Source organism: Telmatherina bonti (assembly GCF_933228915.1).
Source record: "Telmatherina bonti genome assembly, chromosome: 14".
NCBI classification, from domain to species: domain Eukaryota; kingdom Metazoa; phylum Chordata; class Actinopteri; order Atheriniformes; family Telmatherinidae; genus Telmatherina; species Telmatherina bonti.
In genome coordinates this window covers 13,924,352-13,946,386 of record NC_136612.1, presented here as the reverse complement: position 1 = coordinate 13,946,386, position 22,035 = coordinate 13,924,352, and the positions used below count along the sequence as shown (strand labels likewise).

General features: G+C 40.5%; 1 protein-coding gene across 1 annotated transcript in view; it reads right to left on the bottom strand.

Moving 5' to 3' along the window:
* Positions 1–22,035, bottom strand: part of usp43b (ubiquitin specific peptidase 43b) — a gene marked incomplete at both ends in the record, with an annotated part of 94,642 nt that overhangs the window by 37,977 nt on the left and 34,630 nt on the right. The window contains 2 exons of the mRNA XM_079252678.1: positions 2,018–2,153; positions 11,014–11,106. Coding sequence (XP_079108804.1) covers positions 2,018–2,153; positions 11,014–11,106 — 229 coding nt within the window. The remainder of the gene's footprint in view (positions 1–2,017; positions 2,154–11,013; positions 11,107–22,035) is intronic.

Below are 22,035 nucleotides of genomic sequence, written 5' to 3'. Positions count from 1 at the left end.
GAGGGTTTTATAAGCCACTACAACTCTATGACAACTGGTTTTAGATGTTGTGGACACTCTATATTAACAATAAAATGCAGTGGAATTATAAAAAAGGGAGAAACAAACTTTCCAAAATTTGCTTTGAATCCACCTGTTGGAGGTTAGTAGTGGAGCTAGACATTCATACATGTGGTAATGGGCAAGACTTCATTAGGGGGTGCCATGTACTACAAAAGGAAATGATTGTGTTAATCTCTTAAGATTGTTACATACTCCATGAGAAGTGAGAACTTTTTTCTTGTTCTCAAGGCTCGGAGAAGAAAATGAGGTAATTTTGTTCTCACGGACGCGTTTGAAGACAGTTCGCAACACATCGGACTGGCAGAACTTTTTTCTTGCGGGGCTCTGAGAAGTATCGTGTGATTGGTTGGACATATGAGGTGGGCGTCGTTAACACGGAAAAAGCATGAGGCGGAGTTGCTGCTTCCGTGTTTTTGCTGTTGCAGGTAAAACTGATTGTTTTGATGAAACAGCTGATCGAGGTGGTGAGAAAGTATGAACATTTTTACATCTGGCATTAAAACACTCGGACCCAGCCGCGTGCACGACCCGCCCCGCCGCGGACGAAGCTGCTCGTTAAATATGAAACTAGCAAAGCACTCGTAGAGCGGAAACCTCTGCCAAGCACAATGTTAAAGAATCCTTTTAAAACATTCCTGGATCCAAACGGTGATCTGAATCACCACCAAAATTTAACAAGTTCTTCATTTTCCCATTTCTAACAACTCTTTAAATTTTAAAAAAAAATCCCTCTGTAACCTTTTAAGTTTTCTTGAGCAACAAGACGCCGGGAATAAACATAACCTCCTTGGTGGAGGTAACAACCGGGTTCATTGCACATAAAAGCAGACATCGCCCCCCGCAGTGATCCCTCCCCGCTGCAAGAATTTCTTTCTTGTTCTTGCCGCCTCGAGAGCCAGAACTCAATTCTTGCTTCTCGTGGAGTATGTAACAAGCTTAGCACAAACAAACTGCTGTTATACTTTCTGGTCACATTAGAGAGACATGAGAAATAAAACATTTCCACATGAATAATCTGGATCACCAAGTGGAAACATTTGCAACATCTTCTAATAGTTTATAGAAAGGTATGTTGGTTGTTTCTGGTAGCAGTATGTGCGCTTGTTGTGCTAGTCGGGGTAGTAGGGTGGGCAGTTTTGGCACCAATAGTAGACTGGATCCTTGTGTGACTATCTGCATGTTGAGAGCTATCATGCTGATATAGAGGATGGGGCCTGCCTCATCCTGATCTGTGTCCTATCTTTTAATTAAAAATCTGAAATATAACTCTTTCTCTTCATTTTTATGATTTACTATATAAAATAAGCCTATTCCAAGTTATATTTCTCCATATTTTAATGCTATAGCTACTTTTAAATCACCTAGCAGCCTTGCTAGCCTCTAGTTTAAATTAGGCGGGGTTATGTAGCGCTAGCTTAGTCATTGCTAAGTATTATGGTTTCTGAGGTACTCTTTGAACATCTTTATAGTTTATTTTCAGCTCCAATGTGAAAAACTTGCCCAACTGAGTTGATGTGTTGTCCTTAAGTACACTAAATAAAAACTTAATATGACTTGTTTTCCCACATTATCCTAAAACTAATCTAATGCTAGCATATAGGCTAACTTGATTAGCACTGCTATGCTGCTTCATGCAACTTAATATTAGAAGGCGTACTTACACAGGGACAAAATGTGCTCTCAAAATGTGCAGCCATTTGTTTATATTTTTAAAAGAAACTACCTAATTTTGACTTCAGGTGGATGTAGAGACAGTGGTGATCCATGTCTCCTCCAGTGACCTGCCGTATACCTGATGTAGCACCTGGGATGTCCAGTCAGATTTCAGAGGTGGCCAGTGCCGTCCCTACTAGAGCATCAACCTCTAAAACATTATCCCCCTTAATCTTGTATAGAGTAATATATCATTTTCAAACCAAGAATCCAGCATTTATTTCTTCCTTATTTACGTTACCTGGTCTGGGGAAAGTTTCCCCTCGTCAGCCACCATCCTCCTCAGACAGGCAACCGAGCCAAACAGAGGCACAGTCAGCCCGACCCGCAGGTACCGCTGTCCTTTGGTGCTAAACACCAGCGTCACACACAAAGGCCTGCCGTAAACAAAGACATAGGATGGCTTAAACTTTGATTTCTGTGCCACTTTTACTGCAGCTTCGTCTACAGCCAAGAGGGGACAAAAGAAGACTTTCATGAATAAATCAAGACATTTCTAGCATTAATAATAAATCATTAGGACTTTAGTTTTATCTGTGAAAAATAATGGAGTCTCTATTGCATTTTTTAAAACTAGGGAACACTTGGCTTTGACCTCTCAAGAGGCAGCATTGACATGAGCTGGGATAAAATAGTGTCTTGGAACAACAAACTGAGGGGATACAGGAAGTGTGTGAAGTAGCTGTCTATACCTCACCATTTGTGCAAGAAATGGTCTCAAAGGAAGATGTGACTGAGAAAAAGTACATTGATGGAGAGTTCATTTATTCTTTTTGTCACTTATATTTAGTTGAAAATAATTTAAACAAACAAAAAAAGGTCAAGAATCTACTCATAAATATGTGAAAACGGCACAAAAATTTGATGTACCCTGTTACCATTAAACTCAACCCCTAATAAAGATGTATATCAGTTTAACTATGAGCCAAATAAACAAAATAATACCCATGACCCTTAAATTTAAACCAGGTACCAGGTTTATTTAAATAACAGGACAGGATATGAGTTTATTGATCATAAACCTGAGTTTAAATGAAAGTTCTGTGACTTTTAAGGAAAATAATATAAAAACAGGAGATCTTGGAATTTACAAGGAGGATCTGGACCAACATAATAAAAAGTAATGGATGTTGGACTTGATGTGAGAGATGGATAAATGTAAAAGTGGTCTGGGATTTGTAAGTAAAAAAAAAAAGGCCTTTTTTATTTATAGGAAATTAAAGGTAATTTAATTTATCAGTAAAATAAAAAGCAAAAGAAACCACAACAACAACCTTGATCTCTGATCTGGGAACAGTCAGCAGGGCAACGTGTACAGATCTCAATCTGCACATGCCAGGTCAATGATTCTGCAATGTTTTTGAAGGGGAAGGCCATTTAAGGCTTTGAAAGTAAGAAATAATGTTTACAAATCAATATAATATCTAATAGGAGGCCAGTGTAAGAAAGTAAACACAAAGGTGGTGTTTTCGTTTTATTTATCCTGATGAGCCTAGTTGCAGCATTTCAAATCAACTAAAGGCACTGAGGCAGCCTACACTTACACCTAAGCATTGTAAATTACAACAGTCTGGGCTATAAAAGACAAAAACTGATTCTCTTCAAATGAGCAGTTTAAAGAAATTACTTGTTTCTCTTTGGTTTTGTTTTTTTTGGGGGAGCTGGAAAAACCAGGACAGAGGTTTTGACAGAGTTAAAACTCAATAGAATAGAATAAGATCTGAAGAATGTGGAGAGACCCATCAGAAGGATCTGAGACTTTCCACTGGATTTGAAGATACTTAATTAAACTGGACAGTCCATTCGGCCATAATTTTTGTAAAATATCTCAGTATGTTCACATTTGAATTTTAAACATCAGCCTCCAAACAGCTTTTAAGTTCATGTTAGTTTTGCCACCATCAACCGTGTTTTTCCTCAAAGATAGAAGAGCTCTATGACATTAGTCAGACAGAGCAGAAATATTTTCTGGAACAAAACAATAAAGTGATCCATAAACGAGTGTAGCGACTTCCACAGTTGCTACTGAGGCGACGACTGGGTCCGGTCTATTTGTTATTTGACACGCTGTTGGTGGTTCCCATGAAAGACGCACATAGGTCGCAGATATCGTGGATTTATTTATCGAAACTGTTACAAATACTGCCTGATGATCGGGTACGATGTTATTTCACCAGCATAATATGTCACAGTGTGCAACGTCAAATGTGTATCTAGAGCGGTCAACAAAAATGACAGCTTCCCAGCGCTCCTCTCTAGCAAAACCCACGAGTGACTGGCTGACAGTGCCCTTTTAACTCCTCAGCCCTATACCGATCCACATCCACGTGACCCCAATTCATATCACCATGACAATATAACATCAACCATCCACCAGTGATAATTCCCAACATAAACTACATTTATGGCTCCTACAACGAGCAACACATTGAAGTTGCCAAGTAAAACCAAGTAGAAGACCATTTAAAGATTTTGATTTGGGAGTGATCCACTAGTGTTAGTGCATACTTTTGTTCTGCTGTTTGGGTTGGAAAGTGGAGACTCCAAAATGGCTTAATTCCTCAAGCCGCAGTCCAAATAGGTGTCAGCCACATGTGCAGCATATAATAACAAAACAAACCATCTGCTTTGGAACCATTACTGCATGGCTTGAACTGATCTGGTCAGAGTCATCCCTAACTCCCCTGTGGAGATCATTTGACACCACATGATGACACATCATGTTGTATCAACAACTTCTGTAGATGATTCAAAATGCAGCAGAACATCTGGTCTTCAACCAGCCCAAAAGAGCTCATGTTACTCTGCTGCTAATCCCACTTCACTGGCTCCCAGTTGCAGTACGCATCAATTTTAAAGCTTTGCTTCTGGCTTACAAAAAAAACCCCTCGAATGGCTCCTGTCTTCCGTCACTCCTAGCTCCAGAGCTACACTCCCTCTCAACAGCTCTATCAGTGAAAGACACCGAGCGTTACCACCACTACATGGGGCTAAATCAGTCGCCAGACTCTTTTCCTCTGTTGTTCCACTATGGTGAAACAACCTGCCAAATCTGTTCAATCTGCAGAGTCCTTATCTACTTCTAAGAGAAAATTGAAGAATCAGCTCTTCAAGGAACAGCTCAGCGCTTAGTTTAACTTTGCTTTCCGCTATTCGCAAGTTGGAGAACTTAGCCCAGTTCAATGCAACAAACATTGTGGAATTTGTTTCTGTATTATATATGTAATTTAAATATAATATAATATAATATAATATAATATAATATAATATAATATAATATAATATAATATAATATAATATAATATAATATCAATTGTATTATATAATAATAATTGGAATGAATAGAATAACATGAACTGAATGAGTTAAAAACTTAAAACATTCTTGCAATATTAGATACAGCTACATGAAGTCAACTCCAGGAGAAGTTGTTTACATGTAGCTCACTGAATAGATTAATTAAGATATAAATCCATGACATTACTCTTCATAGATTTCAGCTGTCTTTAGTGTTAATTATCATGTTACCAATAACTCCAGTTAGTCTAACAGTCCACAGTCATAGAAACATCTGTGTTTTTTTGCCACTTGGTGGGGCATAGCCAGGCGTAACGGAGCAGTCACATGGCGGATGACATCATGTGCACACCCTCTACTGAGCTTCAAGTGAGCATAAAAAGAAATCAAGCTAGAGCAGAGCCTTAGAGAGTTCTTAAGCTCCTGGGATGAGACTCTACACTTCAGTAGCGAAGACAAAAACAGACCACAGATGTCAGAGGTTTAACAGGGAACTGTCACTCAGGAGAGAAGGGAGCACATTTAAAGTACCATATTCATATTTTAGAAATATGAAAACAAATAATAAGAAGAAATTGGATATTCTTTCTGTAATAAATTAGCCTTAATTATAATCTTCATTACATGGCACTGTCTTAAAGAAATTTATCTCTTGTATGCTGAAGAAGTCAACACTTTCCATTGGATATTTTTATTTTTTCACGCGACCATATGTGTAGTCTGAGCAAATATTCTCTGAAACGAAAATAACACATAACTGCTGAGGGGGACAGAGCGCGGTGTTTGGGCCAAAGCACAGCAAATGTTAGTTTGCTAACAAACAGTGTGTGCTTGTGGCTTACAGACAGACTGGTTGAGCGCGAGCTGAACTCTTCACGCAAGAAAATATCTTAAAAAAAGCTATAAAAGACAATCCATCTGTCTTCTGCTCTGTTTGCCCCTTCACAAGTGCTTTTCCGTCGCCTTAGCTGTCACAGATGACAAAGAAAAGAGGACGTTCAATGTGACCGCCTGTCAAAATGAAGCTCTTAAAAACAATTTCCTAAATTAAAAAGGTTGAACTTTTATAAGCTATTAAAAGTGAAAAGGAAAAATAAGTTGCAAAAAGGATTGATTTTCCAAACTGAGGAACTATACGAGTGCCTTGTTCGGACACTGAGATGTAATAAGTGAAAGCTCTCCTGTAAAGCTGATATAATCCACCCAAAACAATCCCCCGCATGTGTTATCGGCTATTTATATAAAAACAAAGTGTAAATCGTCGGTTTTCGCCAAACCAAGAGACAGCCTAACACTTAACTCATATGCGGTATGAGCTAGTTTCACACCTTTTTTTGTGTAAGGATTAACTATTAAGTACCAATCAGCAAGCTTCACAGATGATGGTATTGACTTTCTACCATTTAAGTAAAGCAATGCAGACTCATTCCAGGCCACAATGCTGAGCTAACTCGCTGTTAGCGGATGTTAATATTCAGATGAGTGTTCAGTATGGCTGAATGAGCATCAAACAGTGTAAAAACCACACATGTTAATGTCAGATAATTATGTTTAATGATGCAAGGTTTTGTGTCAGGTAGCGGTAGGTGGGCTGCGTGTCTCAGCAGGAGTTCCTCCAGTTTTTTTTCCATCAGAAAATAAATGCTCAGCTGCAGGACAGGACAGAAAAAAAAAAAAAAGAGGAGAGCTTTGCTTCTCAGTTTAACTCCCACAGATTCATCGTGTTGGAAAATGTCAGGATTTCCTGAACAGGCTGACCCCTGGTAACCTGACATTGAGGCTAGGTGGGTGTAGTGATGTTAAGTTGAATAAGACATTGTTCCTGAGCGCTGAGCGAGTTTTCCACCAGCATTTCCGTTTTGATACCAGCCCCTTCAGCTTGACACAAAATTTGTGTCCCTATTGATTGTAGTGGATAAACAAAGCCGGGTGTTGTTCAGCCTTCAGTTGCAATGAACCTCCCAATCTTTTCCTTTTTTCCACCTTTAGCTTGAAGATATGTTTATTGTTTTAAGTGGGTGTCACCGAATTCTTTGTTTTTCCCAATAAATGATGGCAACGTTGTGGTTCCGTTGAAGTGGTTTATTTATAACGCCTCCCAAGTGCAGCAATATATACAGTGTTCCCATGCAATATGTACAATATTTACAATATGTATGGGTTTCTCACCATACGTTCTCTAAATGCAAATTCTGCAACACAATCCAAACTACTCGCCACCCTGTTTAGCTCCTTTTTTTTTTTTTGTCTTGTCCAGCATTTAGGCAAGCAGAATGATGGTTTGGATGCTGTGTTCTGCTGAGCAAATTTTCTCTGCCAAGGGAAGCTTTATAGATATAATGATCCCCTTGACTTTCTGAATTTTTATTTTATTTCTATATTTATTTTGTATTGTTGTTTGAATTGTAGAGTTTGTACTGCTGGACCAGAGAGGACAGACGAAAGACAGAAAGAGAAAGGAGAAAAAACACCTCATAAGAAAAGTGAAAGAGATAAAGGGAGAGAAAAGGGAGAGAAAAAAACCAACTAAAAAATAACCCAAAAACAAAAAGAAAGAAAACAACTTACAGATGTATACATACACACACATACATACGCATACATACACATACATATACACACACATGTATACACATATATATATACATATACACATATATATACATATGTACACATATACATATACACATACATACATATACACACACACCTCTATCCACACACATACACATACACACATGTTTAGCTCCTTTTAAACCTGTAGCTCCTCCCCTTACAGGAAGCACCCCAATTATCAGGGAAAATAAGGTTTTTCTTAAATGACAGTTCTGCACAACAACCAGGGTGCAATTTGTTGGTGGGAATGAGGGGGATTTACCCCCCCCCTCTGATTTTGATGCCCCCCCTGGTCATTCATTTTTTATCCTGGGGGGGGATAGACTAATGTTCCAGTCTTTGGTTGAGGCACTCAGAAAGCTCTATAAAAAAACTATATACACAGGGAAAAGGTCAAACAAAGCTAAGATCCCTCCCCATACCAGACTGTTCTGCTAAGTTTATAGGTAAGGGCATTAAGAAATAATAGGAATCTTTTAAATAAGCCAAAATTTTGGGTACATTATACTGACTTTATTTTTATTTTCCAGATTTTTCTTCCAGTTTGGAATGAGGAAACCTGCGTGAAAGATAACTTGTTGCCAGTTATTTTATTTAAAAAAAAAAAAAAAAAAAAAAGATTTTTTAAAATATCCCCCCTCTGGTTTTTCATAAATCGCACACTGATAACAACTAGACATACCAAAACAAACCAGAATGGATATACATCTTAACAACCCTAACATCCTGATAATCAGCATTATACAGAGGGAAAAAAAACAAGGTAAATGATGCAATGTGGTGTTTAAGTGCGTCACATAATGGTGATGTCGCTGCCACATTGCAGCATACATCTGCGTCTTCAGCGCAAACGTTGCCTTGGTTTACACAACTGACCAACCAGCATGGCGACACACTGGAAGTAAATGTCCATCAGCTTATCCACAGTATTCATAGTGAGACAACCAGGTATGCACCACTAATAATCTGCTAATGGCAGATAGTCTGTCGGTGGCGTGCTGGTCCACGGGACAACCGTCAGGTAAGTACCGGTGTGTGGACGTGGGCATGTGTGTGTGTGTGTGGCGTTGCTCGGCGGGATGTGTGACAAGGCCTCTTTGCTACAGTGGGACTGTGTGTCATGCTTATGAGTAGTCAGTGTCTTAACGGTGGTAGACAGAAAACGAAGTGCTTCCAGTTTTGAAAAGTCAGAAACGGCTAATCTTGACAGCTAACCTTAAGCTAAAAGCTACTCCCAGGAGGACCAGAAAAAACCTTTCTAACATATAAAATTCCGAAAAACTTTCAAACCTACAGGAGGTAATCTTGCTCCGAGACATTTCCTTTTACTCTGGGTGAAGTGGTTCCTCGTCCTGATAGTAGTCTGTACATTATTTAATCATGAACAATAAGAAATATAGTTAGACCCCTCAGTTTACTGTAAATCTGTAAAAACTCTGACCAATCAAAACATTTGGACCGAATTGAAGTTTCTTATATTTCGTAGGCTTCCTCCCCCTCCAGCAGTGCATACCTGATAGCCGCACCCTGCATATAAAACAGCGTGTTAGGATGAAAATACAAAGTAGTGAAGAAGAAACTTGGAAGGCAAACATGGCTGAGAAAATGCAGGAACGATTTCCCAACTCGGCTGAGAAAGAGAAAATTGTTGGTGGAAAAAGCTGCAAACAAAAAAAGCCTTGGATCATGCAAGGAGCAAAACCAGAGGGGGAGGAGCCAAGACAGGACGCCACTTTCAAATCTTGCTAGCCCCCCAACATGACCTACCCCGAGCTTTAAGTGATCAAGTGAGAGTTATGCTGCAGATATCCACACCCTGTCAGTCCTGGTTCACACAGAGCTTTTCTACACTTTAACTGCAGAATGTCCAGGCTGCAACAGGGTGTTATTACGTGGGTCCTGTTACTCTGACTCGTTGTCTAACTCTCTGATGCGGGAGGAAATTCTTCAGGTTTAAGTTTTCTTTTGATGGCAACAGAAAAGTTGCTCTTCTCACACTTAGCTTGCGAATCACAAAACCATCTGATTCTCCAGACTGAGAGCATTCTGTGTGCCAATGGGAAGACACTGACTACTAGGACTTAAAAACAATAATAAATAAATAAAAAAAAAAAAAGCTCCTGCCTCAATAGCTTTGTTTACATGGACAAATTATTAATACATCCAATCAAAATGAGTCCGATCAGAGTCCAGCTGTTCACATGAACGCCGGATAAAATGATCCAATCAGCTGCGTGTTTACACGATGGAACAACCACACCATAGCTATGCGACCATGCTAGCAGTCGATCTCTCATTAGTTGATCCATTTGGTTGTAAAGTGTAAAACTGGCTCAGTCTGCACCACTTTTCCCGCTGTGACTTCTGGCCTTTTAATATGAAGTCTTCAGATTTTTCCAGGAGTTTTTTTATTTGATCAACAGATCCGTAGCTTATGGCTTCCTTCATTCTTTTCAAATACCTGCATGAACAACTTGTATCTGCCAAAGTCCAATTCTATTTTGCTGTCACCATTCATTTTCCAGAAACTAGTTACGTCAGGCAACCCCCACTGGGCTCAAGCTTACCCAGAGCGGCATCAACCACAGGTATGATTGGCAGGAGTGTATACATAGTGAAATGTTCCTGCTTTTAAACCACCCTTCTTGATCGGTTGGAAAATAATTTCAGATAAATTTCGATCTGATCAGCTGGCAATTTACATGATGGATTTTTATTCTGACTGGCGCTTGATTGGATTAAAAGTGCTCCATGTAAAGAAGCCGACGTTTCTGTGGTGAACAGAAAGACTGGATAGCTTGCTTAGCTTCCTATGGCGAGAAATTAATCTGGAAAGATAATCTGATATGAGAACAATTGTTTTATTAACAACTGAAGAACTAATCATTTCAGATACTACCAGTTGGTTTGTGAAGTTATGTTCACAAGAGGAATTCATGAATTCATGCTCTCTGTGTCAACCAGCTGAAACTGCATGCAGTCCTATGCAGACTATTTTCATCATGTTATCAGTCTATGTTACATTGCACCGTTGTAAATAACACAATTTTATTGCATAATTTTTCAAAAAAAGGGCCTAAATTCTGCTCACTGTCTTCTTTTTCTTTTCTCATTTTACTTTTTAGGTTGACGCATTTTTTCTGCTGCACACAGTCGACTGCAGAGGTGTCCAGTAGACCCCATCGCTGGCTAATTTTTTTCAGCTAAAGTTTTGTTATATGGGTTTTAAAAGTGAGCAAATGAGCAAAGCATGAATTCCCTTTAATATACAATTATTTAACTAATAAGTTGTGCACTGTTCAGCACAGCTTCGGCTGATCTCACCTGGTCTGGCGAAGTGGAATGGGTAGCGAGATGCAGAGGAAAGGGTCAAAGGTGTTGCTCTGTTTCAGGCAGTGGGGGCATGTCAGGGAGGATCTGAGGAAAAAGGAAGAAACATGAGCACATCAGTTATAGGAGAAATAAAAACAACTCGACACAAGCTTCCAAATAAAGTCCTGATTAGGTCTGGCAGGAACGTTGACGGCCTAATCTTGTTACACAAGTGGACAACACAGTAAAAATGAACACAATGTTCTATTCAGGTGCGTTGATCTGATTGTGGGAAAAGAAAGGATGAGTGATGCAACTGGTGAGAGCGCGAGAGGATGAGGGTGGGGGTAGAATTAGTACAGGAAGCCCCCCCTGGGCTTAACGGTACTGTAAAGGCAAAACCCACGAAGAGGTTTCCATCATGTTGCGTCACTTTTAGTGAGAAGTAGAAGTAAGTTTCCACAGCGATGGTCTTTGTTCCTTTTGCATCTGAATCAAAAACAAAAGAAATGAATGAAAGCACACGGCATTGATTTTTCTGCTTCAACACTTCTCCGTTTGGTGCCTTTTGTACACGATTATGCTTCTTTTAATTAATCCCTCTCAATTTCACTGGAAGAAATAATTCATTCAGCTGAGATAATTGCCTGAACAATGACTCAGAGGGCCCGCTGGGGCCGATTGCTGGCAATAATTTTGTTAACTGTTCTGTGTGTAAAGCCAATCTTTTGTCCAGTATTTTTAAGTTAATCTGTGTAAAATTTGTTGGACTTAGACCTTTCGCAAATTTAAAAAAACCCCAAAACTTTTCACATTAAAAGTTAAACACTTGAAATAGTCTAAAAGTCCCATAAAGACCTGATGTGTTAATTCTGGGTTCATCTCTGGTGCACCCGGCTCTCTCATGTACACCGATCTCCACCATGACAGCAGTTAACAGACTGAGTCGTGCTCCTGATGCTTAAGCCACAACCCTCTGTGGATGTTTTCCATATTATCCACAACTAGAAGCTATAACCAATTTAATCTGCTTTCTAAGAGCAAAGCGGAAGCCAGGGGTTAAGGAAGACACCTCGGAGGCTCGGAAGTTTAATTTCCAAACCAGCTGGGAAATATGTTCTGCAGGAAGGTAAGTTAAAAGATTCTTGAGGGCTCAGTTTCATAATCGTAACAGTAAAACACTGCGCTTGCACTCTGCCAGACCTGGATGTGACTCAGTCACTGTGTAAATGTGGAGGATGGCCAGTTAGAAACATATTTACAGGAATGCAACCTTTCTGCTAGAACAGAGAGTTTCACCATGATGGATGCCTGTAGATGTTATATCAGAGGAAATGATGGGTAAAATATATTCAGCTGGTTCTGGTTTTTTGTCTGGTTTTTTTTTTTTATACTATCAGCATAGTTAGTGTAAACTTGAACTATATACCTCAGAAAGCTTAAAGTGGAACTATTATGTGCATTTCAGGCTAATTTATTTTTTATTTCTGAGACCAGAAGGGCTGGGATTGATCGAGTTATTGTCACAAATCGCTATATTCAGACCGACCCTCTCCGTAGGCTGTCAGATCAGCCTGCGGGCAAAACGAGTGGATTGAGACTCTTCCACATTAAGCCCCGCCTCCCGCCACTGCACTACATCGGGAGCGCGCACCGCACCTGCTTTCGCCGTCATTGTAACATCTTATAAACAGAAGGATTAGGCTCATATGAACTCAATAAAAAAACAAAATACAATGTCAACACATAGCATACAGCCCTACATGTTGGAACCTGAATCAGACCCTGAAAACAAAGTGGAAAACAGCAACCCACAGCAACGAATGCAGCAGGATGTCTCTCTTTGGTAAACTCACCAGCCATCGTTGGAAATAACTTCATCCCATGTTTTCCACCCGAAAAACTCTCTAAAACGACGCGTTTTTCGTTGCCATGGAAACCGAACGGAAAGAGTGCTGGAACTCAAAGTCAAACTCAAACATGCGTTTAGGTGATAAAAAAATGGTGTCGTTCACATGTCTGATGAGGATTCAGCACTGTAACACTGTAGAAAGATCAGAAAACTCAAAACATGACCCTTTTAATCTGCTATATAAGTTAATTACAAAAGACTTTCTTATCAGAACATACACACTTATTAGCTGTGTTTCCCTGCAATGGACTGGTGACCTGTCCAGGGTGTATCCTGCCACTTACCCAGATTACTGGGATAGACTCCAGTTCCTACGCGACCCTTAATCGGACTAAGCGATATGGATAATATATGAATGGATTAGCTGCATTTCCATTACACCTAGAATTGTGCAAAAAACTAAATATAGCAATAAACAAACTGATGGAAACACCTACACTTAGAAAAAAGTCTCAAATATCTTCTGGTTTTACGCTCTCATAGGGAGAGATCATTAGATATAGAAACATATCGCAAAAGTGTAATAACACTTTTTTCATGTTTACGCGTCCCCGGACGTGACTAGGGGGGTTGTGACCAGTTTATCTCCGGTAAAGATGGTGCAGTAAACAACGACAAATTTCAGAGGTTTAGAAATGAAAATCAGGCACAAAAGCTTTGAAAAGCCGTAGCAAGTAGAAAACCCACAAATATTCTACGTGGCTACCTTGCACAAGCCGTAATTCTCGTAAAATTTCATCCAGTCAACGAGAGGTTTATACGCTAAACACAGTTCAGTGGAAACACCTTCAAATTACAAATGTTGTTTGTCAAAATTTTCAATTGTCGATTTTATTTTGCAAAAAAATGTAAAGGAAACGCAGCTTTTGGTTCCTAATTTTACACTTCTTTGGCTTTTTAAAACAATGTGACTAGAACACAGACACACTTTTTTTTTTTTTTTTTTTTTTTTACATCAAATGCCATTAGTCTGTCAGTTTCCCGATGTTCATGATCATCTTTCGCTGAAGCAGCAACCACAGCCTCCAAAATCCTGCTCAGAGGTGTATTGTCTTCCTTCGCTTTAAGGGTCACATTTAAGAAGGAACCACAAGTTGACTCAGGTGAGAAAAGGAGTAATGTCAGTGTCTGGTCACCTTTCATGTCTTTTAAAGTTCATTTTCCTCCTTTACTCTGTGGATTTTATTTCTGACTACAGCTGAAAGAAAGCATGTTGCAATAGCAGTGGGTTTGGGAGCTCACTTTGAGTCCATCTTCACCCTGAAAAGGTTGACTCATTTTCAGTGCTAGCATCCCAGCATACCCACATCCATCTACAGCTCTGTCTGCAGGCATTTCTTGGCTGAACACTGAGGTTTCAGTTTGGGATCTTATGCAATAGTGGTAATTTTTCAGCTTTTTTTCTCTCCCTGGCCGTGTCTCTGAGCACTGGGTATTCTGAACTCACATTCATTTTAGTATTTTAGTGTTAAAAAACCAGTCCGTACTCCATTTTGCCTTCAGAACTTGTGTTTCTTTTTTTTTTTTATTGCAGATTAAACAAGGTGTTGGAAACATTCCTCAGAGATTTTGCTCCATATTGACATGAAGCATTACACAGTAGCTGCAGATTTATCAGCTGCAACCAAATCATCCAACATCTCAAAGGAAACGTCTCCCTGATAGCAGACATGTCTAGGCCAAATCTGGGCTACTTTTGGCACTAATGGCTTAGTTATGGCACTGGCAAGTGTTGTGTGGGTCTGAACTGGACCGGATGTCATTTGACTTGAGTTATGGCAAGTCTCCTGTAATCCAGGAGTCCGTTGTTGGTCTGGATGTGGATTACAGCAAATATTTTATGGGCCAGACGTGGTCCTAATGCAGGAAACCTGTCTCATTTTCCTTGTTGGTCACGTGTGATGGTTCTGCAGCTGAGTTTTTGCAGCCACATTCATATTTAGTCATCACTGCAAATCAGGACCAAGTTAGGGAAAAATAAAAATGCCCATTTGGGTCACACATTGGGTCAAACACTTCTTGCTGGCTTTTTTTTTTTTTTTTTTTAAAGTTTCCTCCTTTGCATGTTGAATCCCGGCTGCATACAAGTCAACTTCTGGATTTGAAGATAAGGGAAATTTGCCTGCACCCGCCATGAGCCAAGAAGGTAGTGGTGGGAGAAAGGGAGGTGTCGGTCACAGGTTCCTTTCTTCGGGTTGATCGGCAGGTGGTGTGTGTGTGTGTGAGTGTGTGTGTGTGTATCTCCTCCCCGTGTCATAATCCAGGAGATTTACGGGAAAACAATTCGGGAAAGACGGGTAAAAAAATGGGAGTTTCCCAGTCGAAACAGGGCGCTTGGCAGGTATGTTTCTTTCATGAGGCTGCAGCCTGGGTGAACTGGCTGTAATCAGTCAAGTTATTTAACTTCTAGACCAATCAAGCTGCTAGAGTAGAGATATGAAACTGGCATCATCTGGTTAGTTCAGAAACCGTACCATGCTCTTGCTTGTTTAGAGACTTCTGAGGTTTTTTTTTTTTCATTATCCTGGATTGTAACTTAAGAAAAGTGTTTCTACGTTCAAACTATATATGATACATGATGTGAATCCTGCTTCATACCATACAGCCCAATCTACACACACCAATTTTATTGTATAGTTATCCCAAAAAAAGGGCCTATATTCTGCTCATTGTCTTCTTTTTCTTTTGGAGATGGGTCTAATTTGGAATTTAATCTAAAAAGAATTAAAAGGGAAGTAAATAAAGCTTGATTCAAGCAGCCCAGCTGACACACTCTTAGTAGATCTGGTGTTGCTTAAGTTTCACCGGCTTTACAAACAGCACCTAACACCCTAAACCTGAGTCCCACCATGGGAAAGTGAGCCATAAATGACCTGTTGAAATGTGTTTTCCATATTGGAGGGCACCCCCAAGATTCGGTGGGGGTGCTGAGGGTGGCGATGGTAGTGTTGGAGAGTCGGGTGAGTAACTAAAGCTCTATTCAAGCAAGCCCAGCTGACACTGGCTCTTAGTGGATCTATCCCTCTTGGCAGAGTCGAATGGCTGTCCTACGGATGTCTTATTCTCGCCAGGAAAGAGCGAGGGTAACTGCACGTCATGCATACAAATCACACTCAGACACCACTAAAACATAGATGTGCCCGGTGATGCTCTAAACATCAGAAGAGGAAGAGGTGATATTCTGGTGGTACTCTAATGGAGGAAGCGTGCAAAGGTTGAGAGGTATGTATCCTTCTGTCTGTAATGCAGCCATGCTGAAGAGATGAAGGGTTGGGGGGGGGATGGGGTCACTGCCAGGGATTTGAACTTTGTAGAGAAACACTTGTTATCTCTATATAAAACCAACCCAACCAGTCATTATCTTCCTAAAGCAATGACAAGAGTCTCACGTGGACGATAAAAATGATTCTCAGTTAGCCTCCGGTGATAAAAAGCCATTTATTTTCCACATTAGCATGGTACATCAACGCAGTACAAAGCCCAGTTACCAGGGCTGGAAAGAAACCCGGTGAATAAATAACAGAATTTTGGCCAAAACAACCCACCACGGCCAGTTTGAAGAGTCTCTGAGAGAAAGTGGGCGCAGAGTAAGACGAGCTGCACTCCCACAGAAACTGCCCCACGTCTGTAATCCGAAACGCTCGGCTGCCCGTCACTTGGCTTCAATGCAGCGAGTGCAGCCTGACAGACATTTTCATTGCAGTCTCCACAAACATACCGCACAAATGGTGAGTCATCCACAGAGTCAAAGATCTCAATCTTAGAATAATTCAATTTGTTGTAGGAGGCGGTAAAAGGAGTGAGATTTATTAAATCAGCAATGACAGAAAGGAAAAAAAAAACCCTTTTGATCAGATCCATAATGTGATGACACGAAACATAAATTAAGATCAAATAACCCTCAGCTTGGCTCCCCCACACTGTGATTCAACTTGTTTGAACATGTATAATGGCTGTGATGATTGTACAGTGACAAACTAGGCTGCTCTGAGAATAATTCTCCGGTCTGTCAACTCTGGATGCTGTATCACATCGGACACTGCATTGCAAAGTGTTACGGAGGAAGCAGTGGAGCCTCCAGAATGAGTTGCTTCAGTGAAAAAGGGGGACAGGAGTCAAGATGTATTTGATTAAATTTGAGTGCCAGTATTCATGTAAAATCTCACCTTTAGAACGCACATGTATGCAAGCTCATGCACTTTTAAAACAGACTCAAGCTGTCCATTATATTCCTTTGCAAAGCCAACCTGGTCATGGACAGAATTTATACACTCTCTCTGTACCATCTCACCCACACTCCTTAGCTGGAGCAGTGTTTGAGTGGGAGAAAGGAACAGACTGGTGCTTCCTGTGCAGACACACCCGACATGTCACGGCTGAAGAATTTGACAATGAGGGTAGCAATTAGGAGATGCGCTCAGACAGATGCATTACTGGTAGTCGCGCAGAGCTGTCAATTTTCCACAGAATTAGCAGAAGGAAGAAGGTACAGACAAACAAGATAATAGCTGCTCGGTGTGGAAGGACTGCGCTTTTGAAAAGACGCAGTAATTAGATCAGATCTTGGTATAGAATCTAACAGCTTGATAACTGGTCAGTTTATTGAATGGTTTATTGATCCAGTCCTAATAGGTTCAGCGATTTACATCAGCATCAGGAGCTGAACACGGGACGAGGAGCTGATTTGTGGAACGGATGAAAGGCTGGAGGCTACAAGGCTGTGAGAGATCTTCACCTATGTGATAGCAGGCCACAAATGAAACGGGACGGGATTGTACAATTTAGAAGACTTAGACTTTATTTATTCTCACAGTGGAGAAATTCACAAGTTACAGCAGCTCTCGGTATGGAATAAAGTGCAGGATGAAAAAAAATTCAACATAAATATAAATATAAAACACTAATACACACAAATAAAAGTGTAAATAAAAACAGCATCACAAGCTATATAGATATTTCATTTACTGGTGTGAAGCTTTTTCCTTTATCTTTATTCAACACGTTCTCTTTATGAAATGATCGGAGAAAGGACCCAAAAGCAGCACAACAGATCTGGGCAGATTAACAGTTTTTATTTCAGCCACTTGGTGAGGTTTGGTGCTGGAGTTGAACTCTGGTTCCCAATGAGTAGAGCAGAGCAGGGCAGAGTAACTTTCCTCTGGGCCGACAGAGTGGACACCTAGCACACCTAGCAAGCAGCAATGCTGGAGGAAGCAAGGCTGATTGTGACACTTTAACACACTCATACACACGCAAGAAAAGACAACTCCCCCCCATCCCCTCTCAATAACTTTACTCCCTAACTGTCTCTTTAACTGAACAAAATAAAACACAAAACTAAGTTATAAACATCTGACTTGATACTGATGAGATCTTTGGGATCCATCCACACCAGGAGCCAGTCCACCCATGCTCAAAGGGGCCGCCGCCAGGAACCATCCAGCACTCAGGCAGGCCGGGGTCCACCCCACAGCCGTAAGGCTGCGGTGTTGGACCCCCTGCCACTCAAACAGGAGCAATCACTATTGCAACAAACCCCAAACCAAGCAGGTAGAGCCCCCAGCGTGGAGGATGCCTATAAGAAAAACACTGGAGTTAAAAAAGTTAAATAATATTAAGAAACAGTAAGAAAAAATAAGAGCAATAATAATAAAAATATGTTTGAAAGGACTAAATAATGTGCTAAAAAAAATAGGGTAAATATCATATAATGAAATTATATTAAAAAAATAAATAAATTCTTTATGCTAAGCTGAAAAGGTGGGTCTTGAGCCTCTTATTAAAAACATCAACAGTCTGCTTTATGAAGAAATATGTTTTCCAAATTAATGAGATTAAAATGAGATTCATAAAGGCTTTCAGCAAACAGCAACTGGAAAAAATCTTTGTAGTTTAAACTATGAAGAAATTAATAAAGTATTACATAACAAAAAATACAATAGAAATCATAAAGTGTTTGTGAAAATGACAAAACAAATGTAAAATTCAGTGATTACTCTGTTAACTCTAACTTTAGGTCACGACCATAGACTGTATATAAAGAGATAGATGTAGCCTCTGTGATGTCACCCATAGGTTTCTGAAGAGCTGAATTGAAGCTTGGTGGGCGGTTCCTACCGTCGCCATTTTGTCAGTGACATGCACGCTGTCTTGCCCTGAAAATACAAATATGGGCAAAGAGGTGGAGCTGAGAAGGGAGCCGTGAGCGTCATGGTGGATGATTGACATCAAGCGAACTACGAGCTTTCTGTAGCTAAAAGCTAACCGAGCTAACCCCGAGATAACAGGAGCTAACCAGCTAACGGAGGTAAGCAGGCTAAAGCTAAGTTACGTTGTTAACCGGCTAAAAACCGCGGTTGTTCTACGTTCTTCTGACTTGAAGACTTGAAGAGATTGGTACCTGTCAATCAAAAGGACGCGCCCCTAAATATGCCGAACTTTGAGACTAAATTACTTTTAAACGGACAAGTTAGAAAAAAATTCACTCCCCCCACAGTTGTCATGAAGGTAAACCTGACCTATAAACCGAAAAGGGATTTTTGAACCAGGCTGTAAACATGTTTATTTCTGCCATGAAGTTGGTGTTTTTAACATGGGAGTCTATGGAGATTTGCTCTGTTTTGGAGCCCCTAGTGGATGAAGGGGGAACTGCAGTTTTGTGCACTTCCACATAGGCTTCACTTTTAACCGCCGGAGGTTGCCGCTTAGTCATGACAGAGAAAAATGGTGTTTGATGTCTTTTCTATTTCATTTATTCTTGTGACATGTTCCATAATAAAGATGTTAGGATGGAAAATTTGGGATAGAAATAAAACGATGCAGAAGATCTCAAGTTTGTTAAAAATGTATGAAAGAAAAATCTCTGAAATTTTTTAAAACAATATCCCCTAAAGCACGACTAGAATGTAATAGCATAATTTTCTCTCTACTGGCCAGGATATAAATAAACTATTTTAGAAATGTGGAGGATTTGCAGTGTGTAAACAGCAAATCTACGCTGGATACAGAAGAATCAATAAGAATCTTAGCTTTACACTCACCCACAGCTTCATTAAGACCACCTGTTCAACTGCTAATTAACACAGATATTTAATCAGCCAATCACAGGGGAGCAATTTGATACATTTAGTCCTGTAGACGTGGTGAAGACAACTTGCTTAAGTTAAAACTAAGCATTAGAATGAGGAAGAAAGGGGATCTGAGTGACTTTAATTGTGGCATGTTTGTTGGTCTGCTTATTTCAGAAACTGCTGATCTACTGGGATTTTCACACACAATCATCTCCAGGGTTTACAGAGAATGATCTGAAGAAGAGAAAATATCCAGCAAGCAGCAGTTGTCTGGACCAGAATGTCTTGTTGATGTCAGAGGAGAATGGGCAGACTGGTTGGAGATTATAGAGAGGCAACATTAACATAAATAATCACTGGTTCCAAGCAAGATACACAGAATATCACACTCTGAACACACAACATGTCCAGTCTTGAAGCAGATGGTCTCCAGCAGCAGAAGACCACACCGGGTGCCACTCCTGTCAGCTAAGAACAGGAAACTGATGCTGCAATTCACACACTCACCAGAACTGGACAATAGAAGATGGAGAAACTGGTCTACCATTTCAGTTCCACATTCAGATGGTAGGATCAGAATATAGTGGTTAAACCATGAAAGATGGTTCCATCCTGCCTGGTAGCAACAGTTCCGGCTGCTGGTGGTGTGATGGTGTGAGGGAGATTTTCTCTGCACTCTTTGGGTTCCTTAGTACCAACATGACATGGTTTAAACACCACAGTCTACCTGAGTATTGCTGCTGACCGTGTCCATCCCTTTATGAGCACACCGTAGCATCTTCTGATGGAAACTTCCAGCAGGATGATGCACCATGTCACAAAGCTCACATCATCTCCACCATGACGATGAGTTCACTGTCCTCCAACGGCCTCCACAGTCATCAGATCTCAGTCCAACAAGGCAGCTTCGGGATGTGGTGGAACGGGAGATTCTCATCGTGATGTGCAGCAAATTTATGATGTTAACATGTCAGGTCAACCACAGTTTGTGAGACTGCAGAGCTGTGTGTCTGAATCCCTGATAAGCAACACAGGGGCTCCTCTAGGAACTGTGCTGTCCCCCTTTCTGTTCACCACCTACACAGCTGACTTCCAGTACTACTCTGAGACATGTCACTTCCAGAAGTACTTGGATGACACTGTCATTGTGGGCTGTGTGGAAGATGGACGTGAGGACGAATACAGGGACCTTGTGGAGAGTTTTGTCAGGTGGTGTGAGGAGAATCCCCTGCAGCTGAACGTGTCAAAAACAAAGGAGATGGTGGTGGATTTCAGCAGGAGTAAGTCCCCAACCTCCCCAGTCTGCATTGGAGGGAAAGATGTGGAAATACTCCCATCTTACAAGTTCCTGGGTGTTGAGCTGGACAATAGACTGGAGCAGTCCACAAACACTGATGCTGTTTACAAGAAGGCCATGAGACTCTATTTCCTCAGGAGACTCAGGTCCTTCAGTGTTTGCAGCAGGATGCTCCACATGTTCTATCAGTCTCTTATGACGAGCCCAACAGACTGAATAAACTCACGAAGAAGGCAGGTTCTGTTGTGGGCTTCAAACTCGCCAGTCTGGAGGAGGTGCTGAGGGACAGGATGTTGTCAAAACTGCTGACAGTCATGGACAATCCCTCCCATCCCCTAAACAACACTGTGGACAAACTGAGGAGCAGCTTCAGCAACAGAGTCCTGCAGCCGCGTTGCTCTAAGTAACAGTACAAGAAGTCATTCCAGCCGTCTGCCATCAGACTCTATAACTCATCCCTTTCTGTCAGTGCTGTGCTCACATAACTGCATTAATGCATCATCTCAGGTGCCTACAAACCTATTCATTTATATTAACTGTCTTAATTTGAATTTAATCTTATTCTTATTTCTATGCTATATAAATATACTTGCTGCTATGTGTGTGTGTGTGTGTGTGTGTTTATGGGACCTATAGTAATACTGTATTTATATTTTTCAATGTATATGCTGCTGCTACAATTCAATTTCCCTACGGAGATAAATAAAGTAAATCTTAATCTTAATCTTAATGTTAATCTTAATATGGTTCAAAAT